The sequence below is a fragment of the Salmo salar genome, chromosome ssa15 (assembly GCF_905237065.1).
Source record: "Salmo salar chromosome ssa15, Ssal_v3.1, whole genome shotgun sequence".
NCBI lineage: Eukaryota > Metazoa > Chordata > Actinopteri > Salmoniformes > Salmonidae > Salmo > Salmo salar.
In genome coordinates, this window is record NC_059456.1 from 62445515 (window position 1) to 62467162 (window position 21648).

Here is a 21648-nt window from a genome sequence, read left to right on the forward strand (position 1 = left end):
CCTGGGGAATTCCTGATTCTAACTGGATTATATTTGATAGGATTCCATTAAAGAACACCCTCTGTGTTCTGTTAGACAAGTAACTCTTTATCCACATTATAGCAGGGGGTGTAAAGCCATAACGCATACGTTTTTCCAGCAGTAGATTATGATCAATAATGTCAAAAGCTGCACTGAAGTCTAACAAGACAGCCCCCACAAACATTTTATCATCAATTTCCCTCAGCCAATCAACAGTCATTTGTGTAAGTGCTGTGCTTGTTGAGTGTCCTTCCCTATATGCATGCTGAAATTCTGTTGTCAATTTGTTTACTGTAAAATAGTATTGTATCTGGTCGAACATAATTTTTTCAAGAAGTTTATTAAGGGTTGGTAATAGGCTGATTGGTCAACTATTTGAGCCAGTAAAGGGGGCTTTACTATTCTTGGGTAGTGGAATGACTTTTGCTTCCCTCCAGGCCTGAGGGCACACACTCTCTAGTTGGCTTAAATTGAAGATGTGGCAAATAGGAGTGGAAATATCGTCTGCTATTATCCTCAGTAATTTTCCATCTAGATTGTCAGACCCTGGTGGCTTGCCATTGTTGATAGACAACAAGAATGTTTTCACCTCTTCCACACTGACTTTACAGAATTCAAAAGTACAATTCTTGTCTTTCATCATTTGGTCCGATATACTTGGATGTGTAGTGTCAGCGTTTGTTGCTGGCATGTCATCACTAAGTTTGCTTATCTTGCCAATGAAAAAGTAATTCAAGTAGTTAGCAATATCAGTGGGCTTTTTGATGAATGAGCCATCTGATTCAATGAATGTTTTCCCCAACATTTCATTTAATGTGCCCCAAAGCTTTTTACTATCATTCTTTATATAAATGATCATTGTTTCAGTGTAGTTACATGATTTCTTAATTTGCAGTACGTTTGCCAATCAGTTGGGCTGCCAGACTTAATTGCCATACCTTCTGCCTCATCCCTCTCAACCAGGCAATTTTCCAATTCCTCATCAATCCAAGTGGATTTAACAGTTTTTACAGTCATTTTCTTAATGGGTGCGTGCTTATTAGTAACTGGAATAAGTAGTTTCATAAATGTGTCAAGTGCAGCGTCTGGTTGCTCCTCATTACACACCACAGACCAGCAAATATTATTTACATCATCAACATATTAATCACTACAAAACGTATTGTATGACCTCTTATACACTATATTCCAGCCTTTGGAACATTGATTTTCCTAGATATGGCTACTATATTGTGATCACTACATCCGATGGATCTGGATACTGCTTTAAAGCAAATATCTGCAGCGTTAGTAAAAATGTGATCAATACATGTTGATTATTTAATTGCTGTGCCGTTTGTAACTACCCTGGTAGGTTTACTGACAACCTGATCCAGGTTGCAGCCACTGGTTACAGTTTGAAGTTTTTTCCTGAGTGGGCAGCTTGATGATAGCCACTCAATAATTAAATCACCCAGAAAATATACTTCTCTGTTGATATCACATACATTATCAAACATTTCACACATATTATCCAGATACTGACTGTTAGCACTTGGTGGTCTATAGCAGCTTCCCACAAGAATAGGCTTTAGGTGAGGCAGATGAACCTGTAGCCATATTACTTCAACAATATTTAACATTAGATCTTCTCTAAGCTTTACAGGAATATGGTTCTGAATATAGACCACAACACCGCCTCCGTTGGCATTTCTGTCTTTTCGGTAGATGTTATAACCATTTATTGCTACCACTGTATCATCAAATGTATTATCTAAGTGAGTTTCAGAGTCAGAATATGAATGTCATCTGTTACAAGCAAGTTATTGACTTCATGGACCTTGTTTCTTAGGCTTCATATGTTAATACGGGCTATTTTTAGCACTTTTCTGGGTTGCTTGATTGTTTTTAATGCTTTAACTGGGAAGCTTGTCAAAGGTAGACTTACTCATGCTGATAGTGCAGGGTGAGCTGCTTAAAGTGGTCTTCCTACTATTGCACACCGCCTCAGTGCTAACAGTGTAACTCTGGTTTATAGGCTCATGATTACTGCTTACAATAGCTGTAGGATAAACAGATGTATTCGGTGCAATTAGGGGTACATAAATTAAATTACTTACATTGTGTTCGCCAATGCCCCTAAAATCATGTACATTTGATGCAGCATTATGACAACAATCATTGTCACAATGGTAGGGATTAACTGAGGTGGTCTTGGATCATTTACCAGTCATTGTTTCAAGGCAGCCTTGAAATGCGTGAATAGAGTCCAGGAGTCAAGAAGATTTGGATGGACTCCGTCATTCCTGCAGAGCATCTTCTGTTTCCAGAAGGTGTCAAAGTTATCAATAAAAGTGACTCCAGCAGAGCTACAGTAGTCTTTTAGCCAGATGTGTAATGCCAGCAGTCTGCTGAATCTTTCACACCCGCGGCCCAACGATGGTACTGAACCTGAAATTATTAGCCATTTTTTTTAGTCTTAAAATGCTAAAATCAGTTCTTTAAAATCAATTTTCAAATGTTCTGAGCTAGCCTTCTGATGTCGTTTGACCCCACATGGACTACGACAGTGTCAGCTCCCGGCATCTGTTGTAGAGCAGTCGGAAGCATCCTTGTTATGTCCTGTACTCGTGCTCCTGGGTAGCACAGGGTTTTTGCCTTGAGGACCGAGATGTTTCTCACCATAGAGCTGCCTATGATGACAGCTGGTGGTGTTGAATGGACCGGTCTCTCAGGTAGCCTCACGGTCTGGTTAGCTCCGAGAATCTGAACCCGAGGTAGAAGCCACCGGAGAGGGAGACAGATCCGAGGTTGCAACGTGCATCCGTGAATACACGCCACTGCCAAATTGCAACGTGCGCCCACTTAAATCAACGCATTCGTAACAACCTAATCCTTTCTAAACTTCTATTCGATCAAATAAGCCTCGCGTAGCAAATTATCAATTACATTTTTGGTTGACCAAGTTCGACACTCATTGACCTCCATCCAAAAAAAACCATCACTTGGGGGCTTATTTTCCTGGACAGATTTTGGGCAAAGTCAAACCTCTCGCTTTACTTCTTCCACTATGGCGCAAGTCTGACCATTTGTATCCCCTTAATGCAACACACTTAAACAGGCCACAGACTTGCCAAAAGTGATCAGCTCGAATGCACCCAGTGTGTCCCTTTGCTTTGAAATAATGGGAATTACTGCTGAACTCCGCCCATGTTGAGCTTGCTCCTTTTTGCGTCATCAAAAGTCGACGCTGAACTTTTGACGTGTAGAACGTGTTAAATACTGTGCTAAAACAAGTGATAACAAGGTGGCGTTTGTATTCTTTTCAACAAATATTGGTGTAGTTAGCAAGTGTCTGTCGGTATTGTAAATAAAATTTAAAAAAAGGAAAATTTAGCAGAATAAGGTATGTATTCGCTAGCCAGCCAACAACACTGTTTCGCACACAAACTGTCTTCCTAGACGGTCTTGTAGCTAGCTCGAGTGTACACAACGCAGACCACCAACACTGAACTGATTGTAGCTAAAACATAGCGTTCGTTCCAACGTACTAGTTAGCTAACGTTTATATAGGGAATATTCATAGCTAGTTGGTAGCTATGATAGGGATATTTCACATCTGTAGAGTCTATCGAAGATGGTTAACTAGCTAACTAATGTACACTATGTAGCAAGGTACGGATGACTAACCAGTTAAGTAGTTAGTTAGCTAAATCACTACAAAACACGTGTGCACGTTAGCTTGTCATCATGATGTAGCTAACTTACTAGCAATATATTCCAGAGACGGTGAGTTAAGTAGCTAGTTGAGGAACGCAACTCCGTTCTCTTATATCGAGGCGGAGTTGAGTTCTGATGACTGGTCGCGGGACTTGCTAGCAACATCATTGAGTCGACATAAGTTGATTCTTGTAAAAATGCCAATTCTGAAAACGCTTACCTATAGCTATGTTTTATTCCTGTACAACTGCGATCCTTCCGCGGGGTAATGAAATTCATACTTCTAAAAATTGTAGCGAATACAACCGACTTTTTGCTCGTACTATGTGAACTGAGATATAATTGGGTCAGTGCTATCACTGGGATATGGACTATCACTGGGAAGGTTACATTTTAAATGGTAAGGTTAGGGACGTCCCAATGATTCCTGATAGTACGGACCCAATTTAACCGCAGTTTACTTGATACGAGCATGAAGGGGAAGTCGTTTTGTATTAGATATATATTTTTATTAGAATTATGAATTTTAACACCCCGCGGATGGACCGGAGTTGTACAGGACCAACATTCGTACATGTACGCGTTTTCAGAATTGACATTTTTACAATAATCGGTTGATGGTGGTGACTCAATGTTGTTGCAAGCAAATCCCGCGACCAGTCACCAAAACTATTATATTGAATTATATTTTATTTGAGGAGTAGGCCAAATCAGTAAGCTAGTGTTAGTGATGATATGCTAAAAAAGCTGTGTTGGTGCGTGCAAGAGGATCGAGTAGGGAATCAATCTAGCTCATATCAACATTTACAATGACAGGTGAGTCTCTCCTGTTGCATGCACCAATGCAGTTTCTTTTTGCACATTCTCTCAAGACCCCAAGTAAAGTTTAGTTGATGACATTGTTTATTCTATGTGTCAGGCCAGACCATGGCGTCGGCATCTGCTAGTGTGGATTCCAAGGCAGAGCTGACCTCTCTGCTGGAGCAGTGGGAGAGGGAGCAGCAGGCCAGCACACCGGACCTGGTCCACATCCTGACTAAGTGAGTGTCTGAGTAATACAGGAGGATAATTGTTGGTAACACCAGTGGATATTATGGGAAGTAACATCACTGAATGTTTTGGGGAAGTTTTTATTTGCTTTCACCTTATTTATTTATGCCACATATTACTTGAAGGTGTGTGTATATATATATATATGTATGTATGTATATATATGTGTATATATATATATGTGTGTATATATATATGTGTATATATATATGTGTATATATATATATGTGTGTATATATATATATGTGTATATATATATATGTGTGTATATATATATGTGTGTGTATATATATATATGTATATATATGTGTGTATATATATATATGTGTGTATATATATATATGTGTGTATATATATATATATGTGTGTATATATATATATGTGTGTGTATATATATATTTATGTGTGTGTATATATATATATGTGTTGTGTATATATGTGTGTATATATATATATATGTGTATGTGTATATATATGTATGTATATATATATATATATATACATATACATATATATATACATATACATATACATATATATATATACTTGAAAAAAAAAAATATATATATATATTTTATTTTTTATTTTTATTTATATATATATATATATATTTTTTTTTTTTTTTTTCATTTTTTTTTTAAGTCTCTGAACATTAAGAAATATGTGGTTGTATGTTTTTGAATATATCATGGGTTTTCTTTTCCCCTCAGGATTTCAGAGCTGGTGGAGAGGGAGACTGAGGAATATCACAAAGCTGATCCGGATCCTTTTGAAGACAGGCACCCTGGTAAGATTATGTATTTCTGTTGTATGTAGTCATAACTATAGCAACAGTGATAGTTGTTGACCTTCTATAGGTTTTTCTAATTCTCCCAACCATTTGCCACTTAGGGAGAGCGGATCCAGAATGCGTCTTGGGTCAGCTGCTAAAGATCCTGTTAAAAAATGATGACTTCATGAATGCTGTAAGACCTGAACTTTTTTAGAGGTGATTTTTCCCTACACATTTACAGAATGGTATTCGTTCAAATTTGAATTATTTTAACTCCTGTCTTTTTCTAGCTCGTTAATAGCTATGTGATGACCAGCAGAGAGCTCACCCTCAACACTGCAGCCTGTCGCCTGCTGCAGAACATCATGCCTGGGTTGGAGACTGCTGTGGTCTTTCAGGAGAAGGTAGGCTATAACCTACATCTGTGGAGATGCACTTGAACATGTTTGTATATTTAGTTAGCTATAATATACAACTGATTCAAATATTCAATAATCATGATGTCTGTGTGTGTACATGACAGGAGGGCATAGTGGAGAGGCTTTTTAAATGGGCCCAGGAGGCAGAGCAGCCACTGAGAATCTATGCTACAGGCCTGTTGGCTGGAGCAATGGAGAACCAGGACATCGCTGCCAACTACAGGGAGGAGAACTCTGTCGTGGTCAGTGGCAACATCCTACTACTACCTGAGAAGGTTTAACAACATCAACATAAGATCTTGTGTAAATACGGTAATGTAATACGGTAATGTGGGTTCAATTGAATTTAGCCCTGTCACCACAAGTGGTGCCAGGCTGTCAATCACCAGTATCTGTGAATGATACTAGATGTCAGTATCTGTGAATGATGCTAGATGCATCTTTTTCTCTTTAGGTGCCTCTGATGCTGCAGCGGCTACGCGAGCTGCAGGCCAAGGACACTGAAAACCGGAAGGGATTTAAACGGCCCAGTCCCAGGAAGACCCTGGGGGAACCTCTCTTTCCTCTGGATGAGGAGACGGTCGACGTGGGCTTCGAGGACAACCCCTTCCCCCCGGGGAATAAAGGCATTGAGAGGAATGAGAAGGGATCAGATGAGGACCAAGTGGAGATCCACAGCCACGAGTCTTACAGCGAGATCTCCTTCCACCTCAACTACCTTAACCACACCCACAAGACCAGCAGCTGCGCTAACTCAGCTGTCAAAGGCCTGATGAAGCCTGTGTCTGCCCCGCCGCCTCTGTCCAACCGGGACTTCCCCGACGGCAGGGAGGAGGGCAGCACTCACCTCAAGAGGAGAGCAGAGAGGGAGAATGGACGGAAGGTGAAACAGAAACTGAACTTCTCCCTGCCAGACCCGGAGAGGAACTTCAGCGAGCTGTCCAACAGCAGCTGGTCTGAGATGAGCCCCTGGGTGATTGGGAACAACTATCACCTTTACCCTCTGACCCCAGAGATGGAGCAGAGGCTCATCCTACAGTACCTCACCCCTCTGGGAGAGTACCAGGAGGTTAGTGTCTGCTACATAAACCTACCAGCAGATGTCAGTCTTATCAAACTTCTTTATAAGAGCTAGTGCTGTAGTTGTTGAAGACAATATGCCATAAATGACTGGTAGACAGACGAGTAGTTCTCTACATCCATTTTTTATTTCTCTGTATTCATTTGTCTTTCAGCTTCTGGCTGTCTTCATGCAGATGGGAGCCTGTGAGCTGCTCATCCATTACATGGACCTGAAGCAGACCAACGATGTACAGCTCGCCTTTGAGGCTCTCAAGGTAACCTTTCTACAACTGACCTATAATGCATCTCAATTGTTTAAAGAGGAGCATCCCAGCCTTATCCTTAGATTCTCATTTGCTACCTGTAGTACCTAGCCTCCCTGCTGCTGCATAAGAAGTTTGCCGCCCAGTTTGTGGTCCATGGAGGGGTTCAGAAGCTGCTGGAGATCCCCAAGCCTTCCATGGCCGCCACAGGGGTGTCTCTGTGCCTCTACTACTTGGCCTACAACCAGGATGCCATGGAGAGGGTAGGACAAACACACACTGCATAAAAGTCAACTGTTCATAAAAGTTGTGACCTGTGGTACATGGGTGTAACATGATTTACTTCCATGTAAATGTGTAGGTCAATACAAATGTGTGTTCATGTGTCCCCATTAAATGTTTCTCTGTTTCCCCTAGGTGTGTATGCTGCCCCACTCTATCCTGTCTGAGGTGGTGAGCTACAGTCTGTGGCTGTTGGAGTGTTCCCACGCCTCGGGCTGCTGCCACGCCACCATGTTCTTCTCCATCTCTTTCTCCTTCCGAGCAGTGCTGGAACTCTTCGACAGGCAGGACGGCCTCCGGCGCATGGTCAACCTGGTAGGAGGACCTGTGTGGTTTAGTCATGCTTCTGTTACATCCAGTTGTATCCTGGTGAAAAGCACTTGGTATTTCACTGTCTCCAGATCAGTTCTCTGAACATCCTCTGTATTAGACTGCTGTTTATTTTGTATTCTACGGTCTCCAGATCAGCACATTGGAGATCCTGAACCCTGAGGACCAGGGGGCCCTGCTGAGTGATGACCAGATCTTCTCCAGCAGGCAGACGGCCAAGCACACCTGCATGGCCCTGCGCAGGTACTCCGAGGCCCATCTGGCCATCAAGGTGGAGCAGGTCAAGCAGTCCCTGCAGCGGACTGAAGGGGGTGCTCCCATTCACCCACAGCCTTACTACAAGGTAGGAGGAACATGCTGTTCCATGTGTGTTGGGATATTGTGATGATTTCAAATTGTCTTGGGTCCTCTTTCAATTAATGAAATTGAATTTTAATTAACTACCTCAATTGAAATGGATTTTACCGCCATCCCCCTGGAACCCATCATCACAGATGAACTTTGTTGATGGTTTTCCTTCAGTGATGCCTTATTCTCTTTATGTTCCCCAGGCATGTAGTTACACCCATGAGCAGGTGGTGGAGATGATGGAGTTCCTGATTGAGTATGGCCCAGCCAGGCTGTACTGGGAGCCTGCAGAAGTTTTCCATAAGCTCTCCTGTGTGCAGCTTCTCCTGCAGCTCATCTCCATCGCTTGCGACTGGAGGACCTACTACGGCAGGTAAGGACAGAAAAGAAATGCATCCTTCCTTCTAAGGATGGAGTTATTTATCAACTCCATCTGCTCTATATTAAAATACACCTCTGTTCATTATGGAGAACATTTCTCACAAATTCAATTGAACACAAAGTTGTACTCTGTGACTATTTCACCCTGTGTTGTTTTGTCGCCTAGGAGTGACACAGTGCGTTATGCCCTGGACTTACTGAGCATCCTGACGGTGGTCCCTAAGACCCAGCTGCTGATGTCGGAGTCTGTGGCCGTGTTGGATGGGGAGGGGGGCAACGCCATCTCCACCGTGGGTATGTTACACTGCCCTGCCTTGTCATTAACCTCTTGGGGCTAGGTGGGACGCTAGCGTGCCACCCGTGGTGCACTCCATCAACAGCAGGTGCATTTCAAGAGCGGCAAATTTGAATCCAAATAAATGTCAAAATTCAAATTTTTCAAAAATACAACTATGTTACACCATTTGAAAGATAAACATCTCCTTAATCTAACCACGTTTTACGATTTCAAGAAGGTTTTACGGCGAAAGCATAAATTTAGAGTATGTTAGGACAGTACATTTACAAGAGTTGTGTGTAATGTTTTGTCAAGTCAAAGACAGGGTCACCAAAACCATAAAACCAGCTAAAATGATGCACTAACCTTTTACAATCTCCATCAGATGACACTCCTAGGACATTATGTTAGACAATGCATGCATTTTTAGTTCTATCAAGTTCATATTTATATCCAAAAACAGCGTTTTACTATGGCATTGATGTTGAGGAAATCGTTTCCCTCCAATAACCGGCAGTCAAGTCAGCGTAACAAATTAAATAATTAAAATTAGAAAACATTGGTAAAATATTATATTGTCATTTAAAGAATTATAGATTTACATCTCTTGAACGCAATCAACTTGCCAGATTTAAAAATAACCTTACTGGGAAATCACACTTTGCAATAATCTGAGCACTGCGCCCAGAAAAATACGCGTTGCGATACAGACTAGACGTCATGTTGGGGAGATCTAAAATCGAAAATACTATGTAAATAATCCATTACCTTTGATTCTCTTCATCAGATGTCACTTCCAGGTATCACAGGTCCATAACGAATGTAGTTTTGTTCAAAAAAGCTCATCATTTATGTCCAAAAATCTCCGTCTCGTTAGCACATGATGTAAGCCAGCCGGACTTCTCGTCATGAACGAGGGGAAAAAATATATTTACGTTCGTTCAAACATGTCAAACGTTGTATAGCATAAATCATTAGGGCCTTTTTTAACCAGAACATGAATAATATTCAAGGTGGACGAATGCATACTCTTTTATAACGTATTGGAACGAGGGTACCCAACATGAACTCGCGCGCAAGGTGTCTAATGGGCCATCATCGTTCCATGGCTCTTGTTCGGTCAGATCTCCCTCCAGAAGACTCAAAACACTTTGTAAAGGCTGGTGACATCTAGTGGAAGCAATAGGAAGTGCCAAAATATTCCTAAACCCCTGTGTTTTTCAATGGGATAGGTTTAAAGTCAATACAACACATCAGGTATCCACTTCCTGTCAGAAAATTTTTGCCTGCCAAATGAGTTCTGTTATACTCACAGACACCATTCAAACAGTTAAAGAAACTTTAGAGTGTTTTCTATCCATATATAATAAGTATATGCATATTCTAGTTACTGGGTAGGATTAGTAACCAGATTAAATCGGGTACATTTTTTTTATCCAGACGTGCAAATGCTGCCCCCTAGACCCAACAGGTTAAAGTTGCACGATATGGGCAAAAAAATCATTGGAACATCTGTGTGTGGGAAGCAGCCACAAGAGGAGAGTTTAACAACCGAATAAACTATAAAAACAGACGGTACATGCGGCTAATTAGCATTTCAAAATATTTCATGCGATATGGATGTCTTGCGATATGTATATTGCACAAGTCAATGTACACTGTACAAAACATTAGGAACACCTTCCTAATATTTAGTTGCACCCCCTATTGCCTTCGAATTCGTCGGGACATAGACTCCACAAGGTGTCAAGCGTTCCACAGGGATGCTGGCCCATGTTGACTCCAATGCTTCCCACAGTTCGCTGGATGTCCTTTGGGTGGTACACTTGATACACATGGGAAACTGAGTGTGAAAAACCCAGCAGCATTGCAGTTCTTGACACAGTTGCCTGGCACCTACTACCATACCCTGTTCAGAGACTGAAATCTTTTGTCTTGCCCATTAACCCTCTGATGGTCACACATACACAATCCATGTCTCAATTGTCTCAAAGCTTAAATCCTTCTTGAACCTATCTCCTCCCCTTCATCTACACCAGTGGTTCACAAACTTTTTATAGTCCCGTACCCTTTCAAACATTCAACCTCCAGCTGTGTACCCCTCTAGCACCAGGTTCAGCGCACTCTCAAATGTTGTTTTTTGCCATCATTGTAAGCCTGCCACAAACGTGGGAAGTGACAGAGCTCTTATAGCACCAGGGCACAAATAATAATAATAATAATAATAATCAATAATTTTGCTCTTTATTTAGCCATCTTACATATAATGCCTTATTTGCTCTTCAAAAATGGTGAATAACTCACCACAGGTTAATGAGAAGGGTGTGCTTGAAAGGATGCCAATAACTCTGCAATGTTGGGTTGTATTGGAGAGAGTGTCTTAAATCATTTCCCACACAATCTATGCCTGTATTTAGTTTTCATGCTAGTGAGGGCCTAGAATCCACTCTCACATAGGTACATAGTTGTGAAGGGCATCAGTATCTTAACAGCGTGATTTGCCAAGGGTGATTACTCCTGAGCGCAGCCCTATCCAGAAATCTGGCAGTGGCTTCTTATTTCAATTCAATTTTCAAAGAACCGCTTGCTGCAATTTCGATGAGGCTCTCTTGTTCAGATATCGGTAAGTGGACTGGAGGCAGGGCATGAAAGGGATAACGAAACCAGTTGTTGTTTGTGTTGTCCGTTTCTGGAAAATACCTGTGTAATTGCGCACCCAGCTCACTCAGGTGCTTTGGTATATCACATTTGACATTGTCCGTAAGCTTGAGTTCATTTACACACACAAATCATACAATGATGAGAAGACCTGTGTGTTGTCCTTGTTAATGCAGACAGAGAAGAGCTCCAACTTCTTAATCATAGCCTCAATTTTGTGCCACATATTGAATATAGTTGCAGAGAGTCCTTGTAATCCTAGATTCAGATCATTCAGGCGAGGAAAAAACATCACCCAGATAGGCCAGTTGTGTGAGTAACTCGTCATCATGCAAGCGGTCAGACACGTGAAAATGATGGTCAGTAAAGAAAACTTTAAGCTCATCTCTCAATAAAAATAAAAAAACGTGTCGATACTTTGCCCCTTGATAACCAGCGCACTTCTGTATGTTGTAAAAGCGTTACATGGTCGCTGCCCAGATCATTGCATAATGCAGAAAATACACGAGAATTCAGGGGCCTTGCTTTAACAAAGTGAAACATTTTCACTGAAGTGTCCAAAACATCTTTCAAGCTGTCAGGCATTCCCTTGGCAGCAAGAGCCTCTCGGTGGATGCTGCAGTGTACCCAAGTGGCGTCGGGAGACACTGCTTGCACGCGCGTTACCACTACACTATGTCTCCCTGTCATGGCTTTTGCGCCATCAGTACAGATACCAACACATCTTGACCACCAAAGACCATTTGATGTCACAAAGCTGTCCAGTAACTTAAAAAATATCCTCACCTGTTGTCCTGGTTTGCGGAATTTTATTTAATTTTTAGTCAGTGAAACGAGGCTACTCAGGCTGAGGGGGGGAAACTCACCCAAATGTATAGCCCTGTTGGAAAATCTAAATGGACTGTGTGAAAATGTGAATTACATTTATATTTGGTGTACCCCACGATGGCATTGCGCGTACCACTTGTTTGGAAATAGCCGATCTACACTGATTTGAAGGGGATTTAACAAGTGACATTAATAAGGGATCATAGCGTTCACCTGATCAGTCTGTCATGAAAGGAGTAGGTGTTCCTAATTTTTTTGTACACTCAGTGTATAGCCCACCTGCCATGGATTTCTATTTACACAACCCCATATATCCAGTAGACCAGTACTCTTGGCTTTGCGTTCTAATCTTAATGTTCTGTTGTTCCTCAGGTATGGGTGTAGTCCTGGTGGTGGCAGAGGCAGAGGTGTTTGTGAATGATGCCGAGATCCAGAAGTCTGCTCTGCAGGTGGTCATCAACTGTGTGTGCGCTCCAGATAAACGCATGTCTGGCATCGGCAAGTTCATCTCTGGCACGCCCCTCAGACGTCTACCCCAGACCACCAAGAACAGCGAGAGCGTGCTCTCCAAGATGTGGAACGTGGTGCAGTCCAACAACGGCATCAAGGTGAAAGTATTTATTTCAGAATTGTCTATTGATCTTACGCTTGAATGTTTTTGGGCTCTACTGGTCTCATATTTCTACCATCTCCCTGTAGGTACTGCTGTCCCTGCTGACAGTGAAGATGCCCATCACAGATGCGGATCAGATTCGGACCCTGGCCTGTAAGGCACTGGTGGGTCTGTCCCGCTCCAGCTCAGTCAGACAGATTATCAGCAAGCTGCCTCTCTTCAGCAGTGGACACATCCAGCAGCTCATGAAGGAGCCCGTGCTCCAGGACAAAGGCAGCGAACACGTCAAGTTCTGCAAGTTTGCGGCAGAGCTAATCAAGCGGGTGTCTGGTAAACCCCTCATGATCGGGACGGATGTCTCCCTGGCCTGGCTGCAGAGGGCAAACGTGGTGGCCCAGTCCAGAATATCCTTTCCTGAGAAGGAGCTACTGCTGTTGATCCGGAACCACCTGGTGGTCAAGGGTCTGCATGACACTGCCACCACACTCACCAAGGAGGCCGACCTCCCCATGGCCATCCTCCCCCACCCATCTTCCTCAGCTTTGCTTCCTGTCGTTGTTCCCCCTGCCTCTCCTGCCCCTGCCCTCCCCCGGACCCCTCGGCTGGCCAATGGGGTCACAGCACGGTTGGTGAGCCACAGCTCTCATCCGTCCGTGCCGTTGTCAGTTCACCCCCTGCCTCGTCCCTCGACGTCGCAACTCCTCACGGTACCTCTGGCCGCCCCTCCCCTGTTGATCCCTCACCAAAGCAACGTCTCTCCCCTGATTGGACGGATCGTGTTCATGCGAGAGCACCCGTCACCGTGCCCCGTGCCTGCCCTCTGTAAGAAGCCGCGGCTGCTGAGGCAGAAGTCAGACTACGGTTCCTTCAGTCAGAGTCCAGCCATGAAGAAACAGCTGGACAGACACCTACCCTCTCCCCCCGCCCTGGACAGCATCATCACAGAGTACCTGAGGGAGCAGCATTCGCACTGCAAGAACCCCGTCACCACCTGCCCCCCCTTCTCCCTCTTCACCCCCCACCAGTGCCCTGAGCCCAAGCAGAGGCGCCAGGCCCGAACCAACTTCACCTCCCGACACACAGGCAGGGTTGTCTACCCAAAATACGGAGGGGTGGATGGCGGCTGCTTTGACCGACACCTCATCTTTAGCAGGTATGATTTCTTCCTACTACACTGGGGACTCAGCACAAAGTCCTTGTGTAACCGATGTGAAATGGCTAGCTAGTTAGCGGGGTGCACGCTAATAGCGGTTCAATCGGTGACGTCATTTGCTCTGAGACCTTGAAGTAGTTGTTCCCCTTGCTCTGCAAGGGCTGCGGCTTTTGTGGCGCGATGGGTAACGATGCTTTGAGGGTGGCTGTTGTCGATGTGTGCAGAGGGTCCCTGGTTCGAGCCCAGGTAGGGGCGAGGAGATGGACGGAAGCTAAACTGTTACATTGTTGCCGTGACCCAGATCACTGGTTGCTGCAGAAAAGGAGGAGGTCAAAAGGGGGGTGTGCGTAACCGATGTGAAATGGCTAGCGAGTTAGCGGGGTGCGCGCTAATAGCGTTTCAATCGGTGACGTCACTCGCTCTGAGACCTTGGAAGTAGTTGTTCCCCTTGCTCTGCAAGGGCCGCAGCTTTTGTGGAGCGATGCGTAACGATGCTTCAAGGGTGGCTGTTGTCGATGTGTGCAGAGGATCCCTGGTTCGAGCCCAGGTAGGGGTGAGGAGAGGGACGGAAGCTAAACTGTTAAACTTGCCTTTTAGGCTGAGGTGGACCTTGGGTGGACCTCTTTGGATAATAATTTCTCTCTCTTTTTATATATCACCTCAGCAACAAAAATAACTTCCTCTCACTGTCAACTGCGTTTATTTTCAGCAAACTAATCGTGTAAATATTTGTATGAACATAAGATTCAACAACTGAGACACAAACTGAACAAGTTCCACAGACATGTGGCTAACAGAAATGGAATAATCTGTCCCTGAACAAAGGGGGGGTCAAAATCAAAATTAACAGTCAGTATCTGGTGTGGCCACCAGCTGCATTAAGTACTGTAGTGCATCTCCTCCTCATGGACTGCACCAGATTTGCCAGTTCTTGCAGTGAGATGTTACCCCACTCTTCCACCAAGGCACCTGCAAGTTCCCGGACATTTATGGGGGTAATGGCCCTAGCCTTCACTCTCCAATCCAACAGGTCCAAGACGTGGTCAGTGGGATTGAGATCCGGGTTCTTCTCTGGCCATGGCAGAACACTGACATTCCTGTCTTGCAGGAAATCACGCACAGAACGAGCAGTATGGCTGGTGGCATTGTCATGCTGGAGGGTCATATCAGGATAAGCCTGCAGGAAGGGTACCACATGAGGGAGGAGGATGTCTTCCCTGTAACGCACAGCTTTGAGGTTGCCTGCAATTACAACAGGCTCAGTCCGATGATGCTGTGATACACCGCCCCAGACCATGACGGACCCTCCACCTCCAAATCGATCCCGTTTCAGAGTACAGGCCTCGGTGTAATGCTCATTCCTTTGACGATAAACGCGAATCTGACCAGCACCCCTGGTGAGGCAAAACCGCGACTCGTCAGTGAAGAGCAATTTTTGCCAGTCCTGTCTGGTCCATCGACGGTGGGTTTGTGCCCATAGGCGACGTTGTTGCCGGTGATGTCTGGTGAGGACCTGCCTTACAACAGGCCTTCAAGCCCTCAGTCCAGCCTCTCTCAGCCTATTGCGGACAGTCTGAGCACTGATGGAGGGATTGTGCGTTCCTGGTGTAACTCGGGCAGTTGTTGTTGCCATCCTGTACCTGTTCTGCAGGTGTGATGTTCGGATGTACCGATCCTGTGCAGGTGTTGTTACACATGGTCTGCCACTGCGAGGACGATCAGCTGTCCATCCTGTCTCCCTGTAGTGCTGTCTTAGGCGTCTCACAGTATGGATATTGCAATTTATTGCCCTGGCCACACCTGCAGTCCTCATGCCTCCTTGCAGCATGCCTAAGGCATGTTCACGCAGATGAGCAGGGACCCTGGGCATCTTTCTTTTGATGTTTTTTAGTCAGTGGAAAGGCCTTTTTAGTGTCCTAAGTTTTCATAACTGTAACCTTAATTGCCTACCGTCTGTAAGCTGTTAGTGTCTTAACGACCGTTCCACAGGTGCATGTTCATTAATTGTTTATGGTTCATTGAACAAGCATGGGAGACAGTGTTTAAACCCTACAATGAAGATCTGTGAAGTTATTAGGATTTTAAGGATTTATCTTTAAAAGACAGGGTCCTGATAAAGGGACGTTTCTTTTTTTGCTGAGTTTGTTTTTATTTTTTTTCAGGTTCCGACCCATCTCTGTGTTCAGGGAAGCAGACGAGGATGAGAGTGGGTTCATGTGTTGTGCCTTCTCTGCCCGTGAGCGGTTCCTGATGCTGGGGACGTGTACGGGCCAGCTCAAACTCTACAATGTGTTCACAGGCCAGGAGGAGGCCAGCTATAGCTGCCACAACTCTGCCATCACACACCTAGAGCCATCACGGGTCAGTGAGGTACATGTACAAATCAACCTATCTTGTGGATATCTAAAACATAGTATTTAATTAAACCTTTATTCTTGTCTTTTGTCATCAGGATGGCTCTCTGTTGTTGACGTCAGCATCATGGAGTTATCCTCTGTCTGCACTGTGGGGCATGAAGTCAGTGTTCATCATGAAGTAAGTGTGACTCACATAAGACTAACTTTGGCCCAGTCAAATCAATACAGTTGGTTATTGCTTTCAATGGGGATGACTGCTCTACCGTTCCCTTTCTATGGTTCATTCTACTGGTTCTGTGTGTATGGTCCTCAGAGCAGGGAGCTGCTGAAAGGGGCTGACGGGTTCTTTAATTATGCACACTAACTGAACTGCCTTAGGGCTGGAATCTTTACTTCATAGAACACAGACAGTGTAGTGGGGCCACAGTGTAACAAAAGCAACATTGGGGCTTTTGTGATTTTAGCTAGAACAACATTGGTCCCTCATTGCTCAACCAAAATGTTCAATATGAACTGAAGTCAGAGGTTGTAAGGATTGCCTTGGAATTTGTATTTTTAAATTTATTTTCAATTTATCTTTATTTTTTAGATGTTTTGTTTTATATACACTGCTCAAAAAAATAAAGGGAACACTTAAACACATCCTAGATCTGAATGAAATAAATAATCTTATTAAATACTTTTTTCTTTACATAGTTGAATGTGCTGACAACAAAATCACACAAAAATAATCAATGGAAATCCAATTTATCAACCCATGGAGGTCTGGATTTGGAGTCACACTCAAAATTAAAGTGGAAAACCACACTACAGGCTGATCCAACTTTGATGTAATGTCCTTAAAATGAGGCTCAGTAGTGTGTGTGGCCTCCACGTGCCTGTATGACCTCCCTACAACGCCTGGGCATGCTCCTGATGAGGTGGCGGATGGTCTCCTGAGGGATCTCCTCCCAGACCTGGACTAAAGCGAGACATGATGTCCCAGATGTGCTCAATTGGATTCAGGTCTTGGGAACGGGCGGGCCAGTCCATAGCATCAATGCCTTCCTCTTGCAGGAACTGCTGACACACTCCAGCCACATGAGGTCTAGCATTGTCTTGCATTAGGAGAAACCCAGGGCCAACCGCACCAGCATATGGTCTCACAAGGGGTCTGAGGATCTCATCTCGGTACCTAATGGCAGTCAGGCTACCCCTGGCGAGCACATGGAGGGCTGTGCGTCCCCCCAAAGAAATGCCACCCCACACCATGACTGACCCACCGCCAAACCGGTCATGTTGGAGGATGTTGCAGGCAGCAGAACGTTCTCCACGGCATCTCCAGACTCTGTCACGTCTGTCACGTGCTCAGTGTGAACCTGCTTTCATCTGTGAAGAGCATAGGGCGCCAGTGGCGAATTTGCCAATCTTGGTGTTCTCTGGCAAATGCCAAACGTCCTGCACGGTGTTGGGCTGTAAGCACAACCCCCACCTGTGGACGTCGGGCCCTCATACCACCCTCATGGAGTCTGTTTCTGACCGTTTGAGCAGACACATGCACATTTGTGGCCTGCTGGAGGTCATTTTGCAGGGCTCTGGCAGTGCTCCTCCTGCTCCTCCTTGCACAAAGGCGGAGGTAGCGGTCCTGCTGCTGGGTTGTTGCCCTCTTACGGCCTCCTCCACGTCTCCTGATGTACTGGCCTGTCTCCTGGTAGCGCCTCCATGCTCTGGACACTACGCTGACAGACACAGCAAACCTTCTTGCCACAGCTCGCATTGATGTGCCATCCTGGATGAGCTGCACTACTTGAGCCACTTGTGTGGGTTGTAGACTCCGTCTCATGCTACCACTAGAGTGAAAGCACCGCCAGCATTCAAAAGTGACCAAAACATCAGCCAGGAAGCATAGGAACTGAGAAGTGGTCTGTGGTCTCCACCTGCTGAACCACTCCTTTATTGGGGGTGTCTTGCTTATTGCCTATAATTTCCACCTGTTGTCTATTCCATTTGCACAACAGCATGTGAAATGTATTGTCGATCAGTGTTGCTTCCTAAGTGTACAGTTTGATTTCACAGAAGTGTGATTGACTTGGAGTTACATTGTGTTGTTTAAGTGTTCCCTTTATTTTTTTGAGCAGTGTATGTATGTATATATATTTACCTATGTCTAAAAAATAAAGATAAATGGAAAATAAATTAAAAAATACAAATTCCAAGGCAATCCTTACAACCTCTGACTTCAGTTCATATTGAACATATATATATATATTTGTTTCCCTTTTTCTTTCCAGGCATTCCTTTTTAGATGACCATTATGTGGAGTTCAGTAAACTTTCACAAGACCGAGTCATTGGCACAAAGGAACACATAGCTCACGTAAGTTTTCTTTCTCAACATCTAAAGGTTAAACTGATCAACCATGTACATACACCGAATATAGAAAACATTAGGAACACCTTCCTAATATTGAGTTGCACCCCCCCGGTTGACTCCAATGCTTCCCACAGTTGTGTCAAGTAGCCAATTTGTCTGGATGTCCTTTGGGTGGTGGACCATTCTTGATACACACGGTAAATGGTTGAGCGTGGAAAAACCCAGCAGCGTTGCAGTTCTTGACACAAACCGATGTGCCTGGCATCTACTACCATTCACTGTTCAAAGGCACTTAAATCATGTCTTGCCCATTCACCCTCTGAATGGCATACACAATTAATGTATCAAGGCTTAAAAATCCTTCTTGAACCTGTCTCCTCCCCTTCATTGAAGTGGATTTAACAAGTGACATCAACAAGGGATCATAGCTTTCACCTGGATTCACCTGGTCAGTCTGTCATGGAAACAGCATGTGTTCTTAATGTTTGTATACTCGGTGTATAAGCTGAAATCATGTCATCGTCTTTGGGTCTCAGATCTATGACATCCAGACAGGGCAGAAGACCCTTACCCTCTACTACCCGGACCTGTCCAACAACTACAAGAGGAACTGTGCAACCTTTAACCCCACTGACGACCTGGTGCTGAACGACGGCGTGCTGTGGGATGTGCGCTCAGCTCAGGCCATCCACAAGTTTGACAAGTTCAACATGAACATCAGTGGAGTGTTCCACCCCAACGGCCTGGAGGTCATTGTCAACACTGAGATTGTATCCTTTACTCACTTACTGTACAATAGTAATATTACATTTTTAAAGAGTATTCCCAATGCTCAGTTGGCGGTACTTAGCCTACATCAGTTGGTCAGATGTTATCAAGCCTCAAAAGCGGCCTCATGTCAATATTAGTTTGTCACATGTCATCTGTTGTGTAGATCCAGCAAAATACCCCAACACCAAATGAATTGGAAAAAATAGTCATTACATTATACTGAAAGTGATGTGACATTGTGATTTCTTAATGAGTGTGTCAGTGGGACCTGCGGACCTTCCATCTGCTCCACACAGTGCCAGCTCTGGATCAGTGCAGGATCGTCTTCAACAACAACGGCACGGTCATCTACGGAGGTGAGGACTGAACTCGCTGCATGATGGGAAATACAGTACTGTATCCTGTGTTAGCGAGACTAATCAAATTTCACCTGCTGAACAGCTAGCACTTTATAGATGTGTGTAAAAAGGTGAGTGCTTGGGGGTTGTGTATTTATGAAGTGTTGAAGGTGCATGTAGAGGTGTGTGTGTTTGATGCCACACTGCCCCACTGAACCATATGGCCAGGAGGCTGTGCCCTGAGCTGGCAGAGGAGAGCACCAGCTGGTTCACACCACCTCACAGCCAGAGCCACAGGGAGGCCATGATGGATCCACCCACATCCATATCACTCTAATGTCTCAGTAGCCTGAGCCATGTGTAGGCCATGATGGACCCAACCACAGCAGTGGCACTGGAGCAGCAGTATCACTCTTGTCATCATCTCTTTATCCACCCATACGTACATCCATGCAGTTTGTACGTATGCAACTAGTGTTATTTTGCTATCATGGATCCTCGCATTACCAAAATTCATTACATTTTCCCCAAATTTAGTTTTATATCCGTCTTAGTTTTTGAAAGTTTTTTTATTTCACCTTTATTTAACCAGTTAGGCTAGTTGAGAACAAGTTCTCATTTGCAACTGCGACCGGGACAAGATAAAGCATAGCAATTTGACACATACAACAACAGAGTTACACATGGAATAAACAAAACATACAGTAGAAAAAAAAGAAAACAAAAAGTCTATATACGGTGAGTGCAAATGAGGTAAGATAAGGGAGTTAAGGTAATAAATAGGCCATGGTGGCGAAGTAATTACAATATAGCAATTCAACACTGGAATGGTGGATGTACAGAAGATGAATGTGCAAGTATAGATACTGTTGTTCCCCAGGGTTTTTTTTGTAATCTTTTCACATCTCACTTTTTAATAGAACATACAATTATTATATATATTTTTAACTCCACAACAATTTTTGAACCACATCAAGAGACTACTTTTGATGTTTGGGGGGGAAAAAGTTACCCATTTAATCGAAGTGTTAGCAGTTGATGTTAACTCTTCAATAACACAGATTCCAATGCAAATCGGGGGAGAAAAATAGGTTTATTCAAAGAGGATAAATCATAGATGTTATGCTGAGAGGTAGATGTTCATTCTCCCCTGTCCTCAGTGATTCTCTCCTCAGCGATTCTCAACACAGAGCAAATGGAGAGGATGTAGTTTTATTACCCAACCCAAGCCTGTGGTTGACCAATTGGAATTCCTTGCAATAAAACTGGGCCAATGGCCAAATAACAAGTATCCTATTTCAGGCTTAATGTATAGACAAATTCCTCCCATGTCTCTGACCCTTTTCTCATTAATTCCCTATTACAGAAAAAACACTTTCTTTTGATTGTTAGTACTCTCTTGACCTTTAGTCCTCTTGACCTTTAGTCCTCTGCGTTGTGTATTTATCTTCAAAATATTCTTACAGAAGTGAGCATCAGATGGAGACCATGTGATTGCAGAGTTTGCTAAACGAATGGCCTCTGGATTGATGCAAATGAGCATGATATCATTCTGCTAGGTAGGCTATTTTGTAGATAACATTTCATGGAGTATTTATTTGGGGAAAGCCTTCACATCTTCAAAGTGTAGACTAGACCTGCGCACGCACTGCACACAACACACAGACGGGCATT

The 21648-nt window shown here is 43.9% G+C and overlaps 1 protein-coding gene across 4 annotated transcripts in view; it reads left to right on the forward strand.

The window, feature by feature from the left end:
- The first annotated feature begins 3412 nt into the window (after positions 1-3412).
- LOC106571850 (dedicator of cytokinesis protein 3) overlaps positions 3413-21648 on the forward strand; it is a 111609-nt gene continuing 93373 nt past the window's right edge. For all 4 annotated transcript variants that reach the window (XR_001321018.2, XR_006759220.1, XM_014145341.2 and 1 more), the window contains exons 1-20: positions 3413-4536; positions 4640-4760; positions 5481-5557; positions 5662-5735; positions 5833-5946; positions 6066-6203; positions 6416-7030; positions 7197-7298; positions 7391-7549; positions 7704-7883; positions 8032-8241; positions 8450-8619; positions 8794-8921; positions 12763-12998; positions 13090-14156; positions 16319-16526; positions 16609-16691; positions 18784-18868; positions 19402-19635; positions 19899-19992. Coding sequence is in view for 2 of the 4 variants with exons in the window: in XM_014145341.2 (XP_014000816.2) it covers positions 4530-4536; positions 4640-4760; positions 5481-5557; positions 5662-5735; positions 5833-5946; positions 6066-6203; positions 6416-7030; positions 7197-7298; positions 7391-7549; positions 7704-7883; positions 8032-8241; positions 8450-8619; positions 8794-8921; positions 12763-12998; positions 13090-14156; positions 16319-16526; positions 16609-16691; positions 18784-18868; positions 19402-19635; positions 19899-19992 (4102 nt within the window). In the remaining 2 variants the exon portion in view is untranslated. The remainder of the gene's footprint in view (positions 4537-4639; positions 4761-5480; positions 5558-5661; positions 5736-5832; positions 5947-6065; positions 6204-6415; positions 7031-7196; positions 7299-7390; positions 7550-7703; positions 7884-8031; positions 8242-8449; positions 8620-8793; positions 8922-12762; positions 12999-13089; positions 14157-16318; positions 16527-16608; positions 16692-18783; positions 18869-19401; positions 19636-19898; positions 19993-21648) is intronic.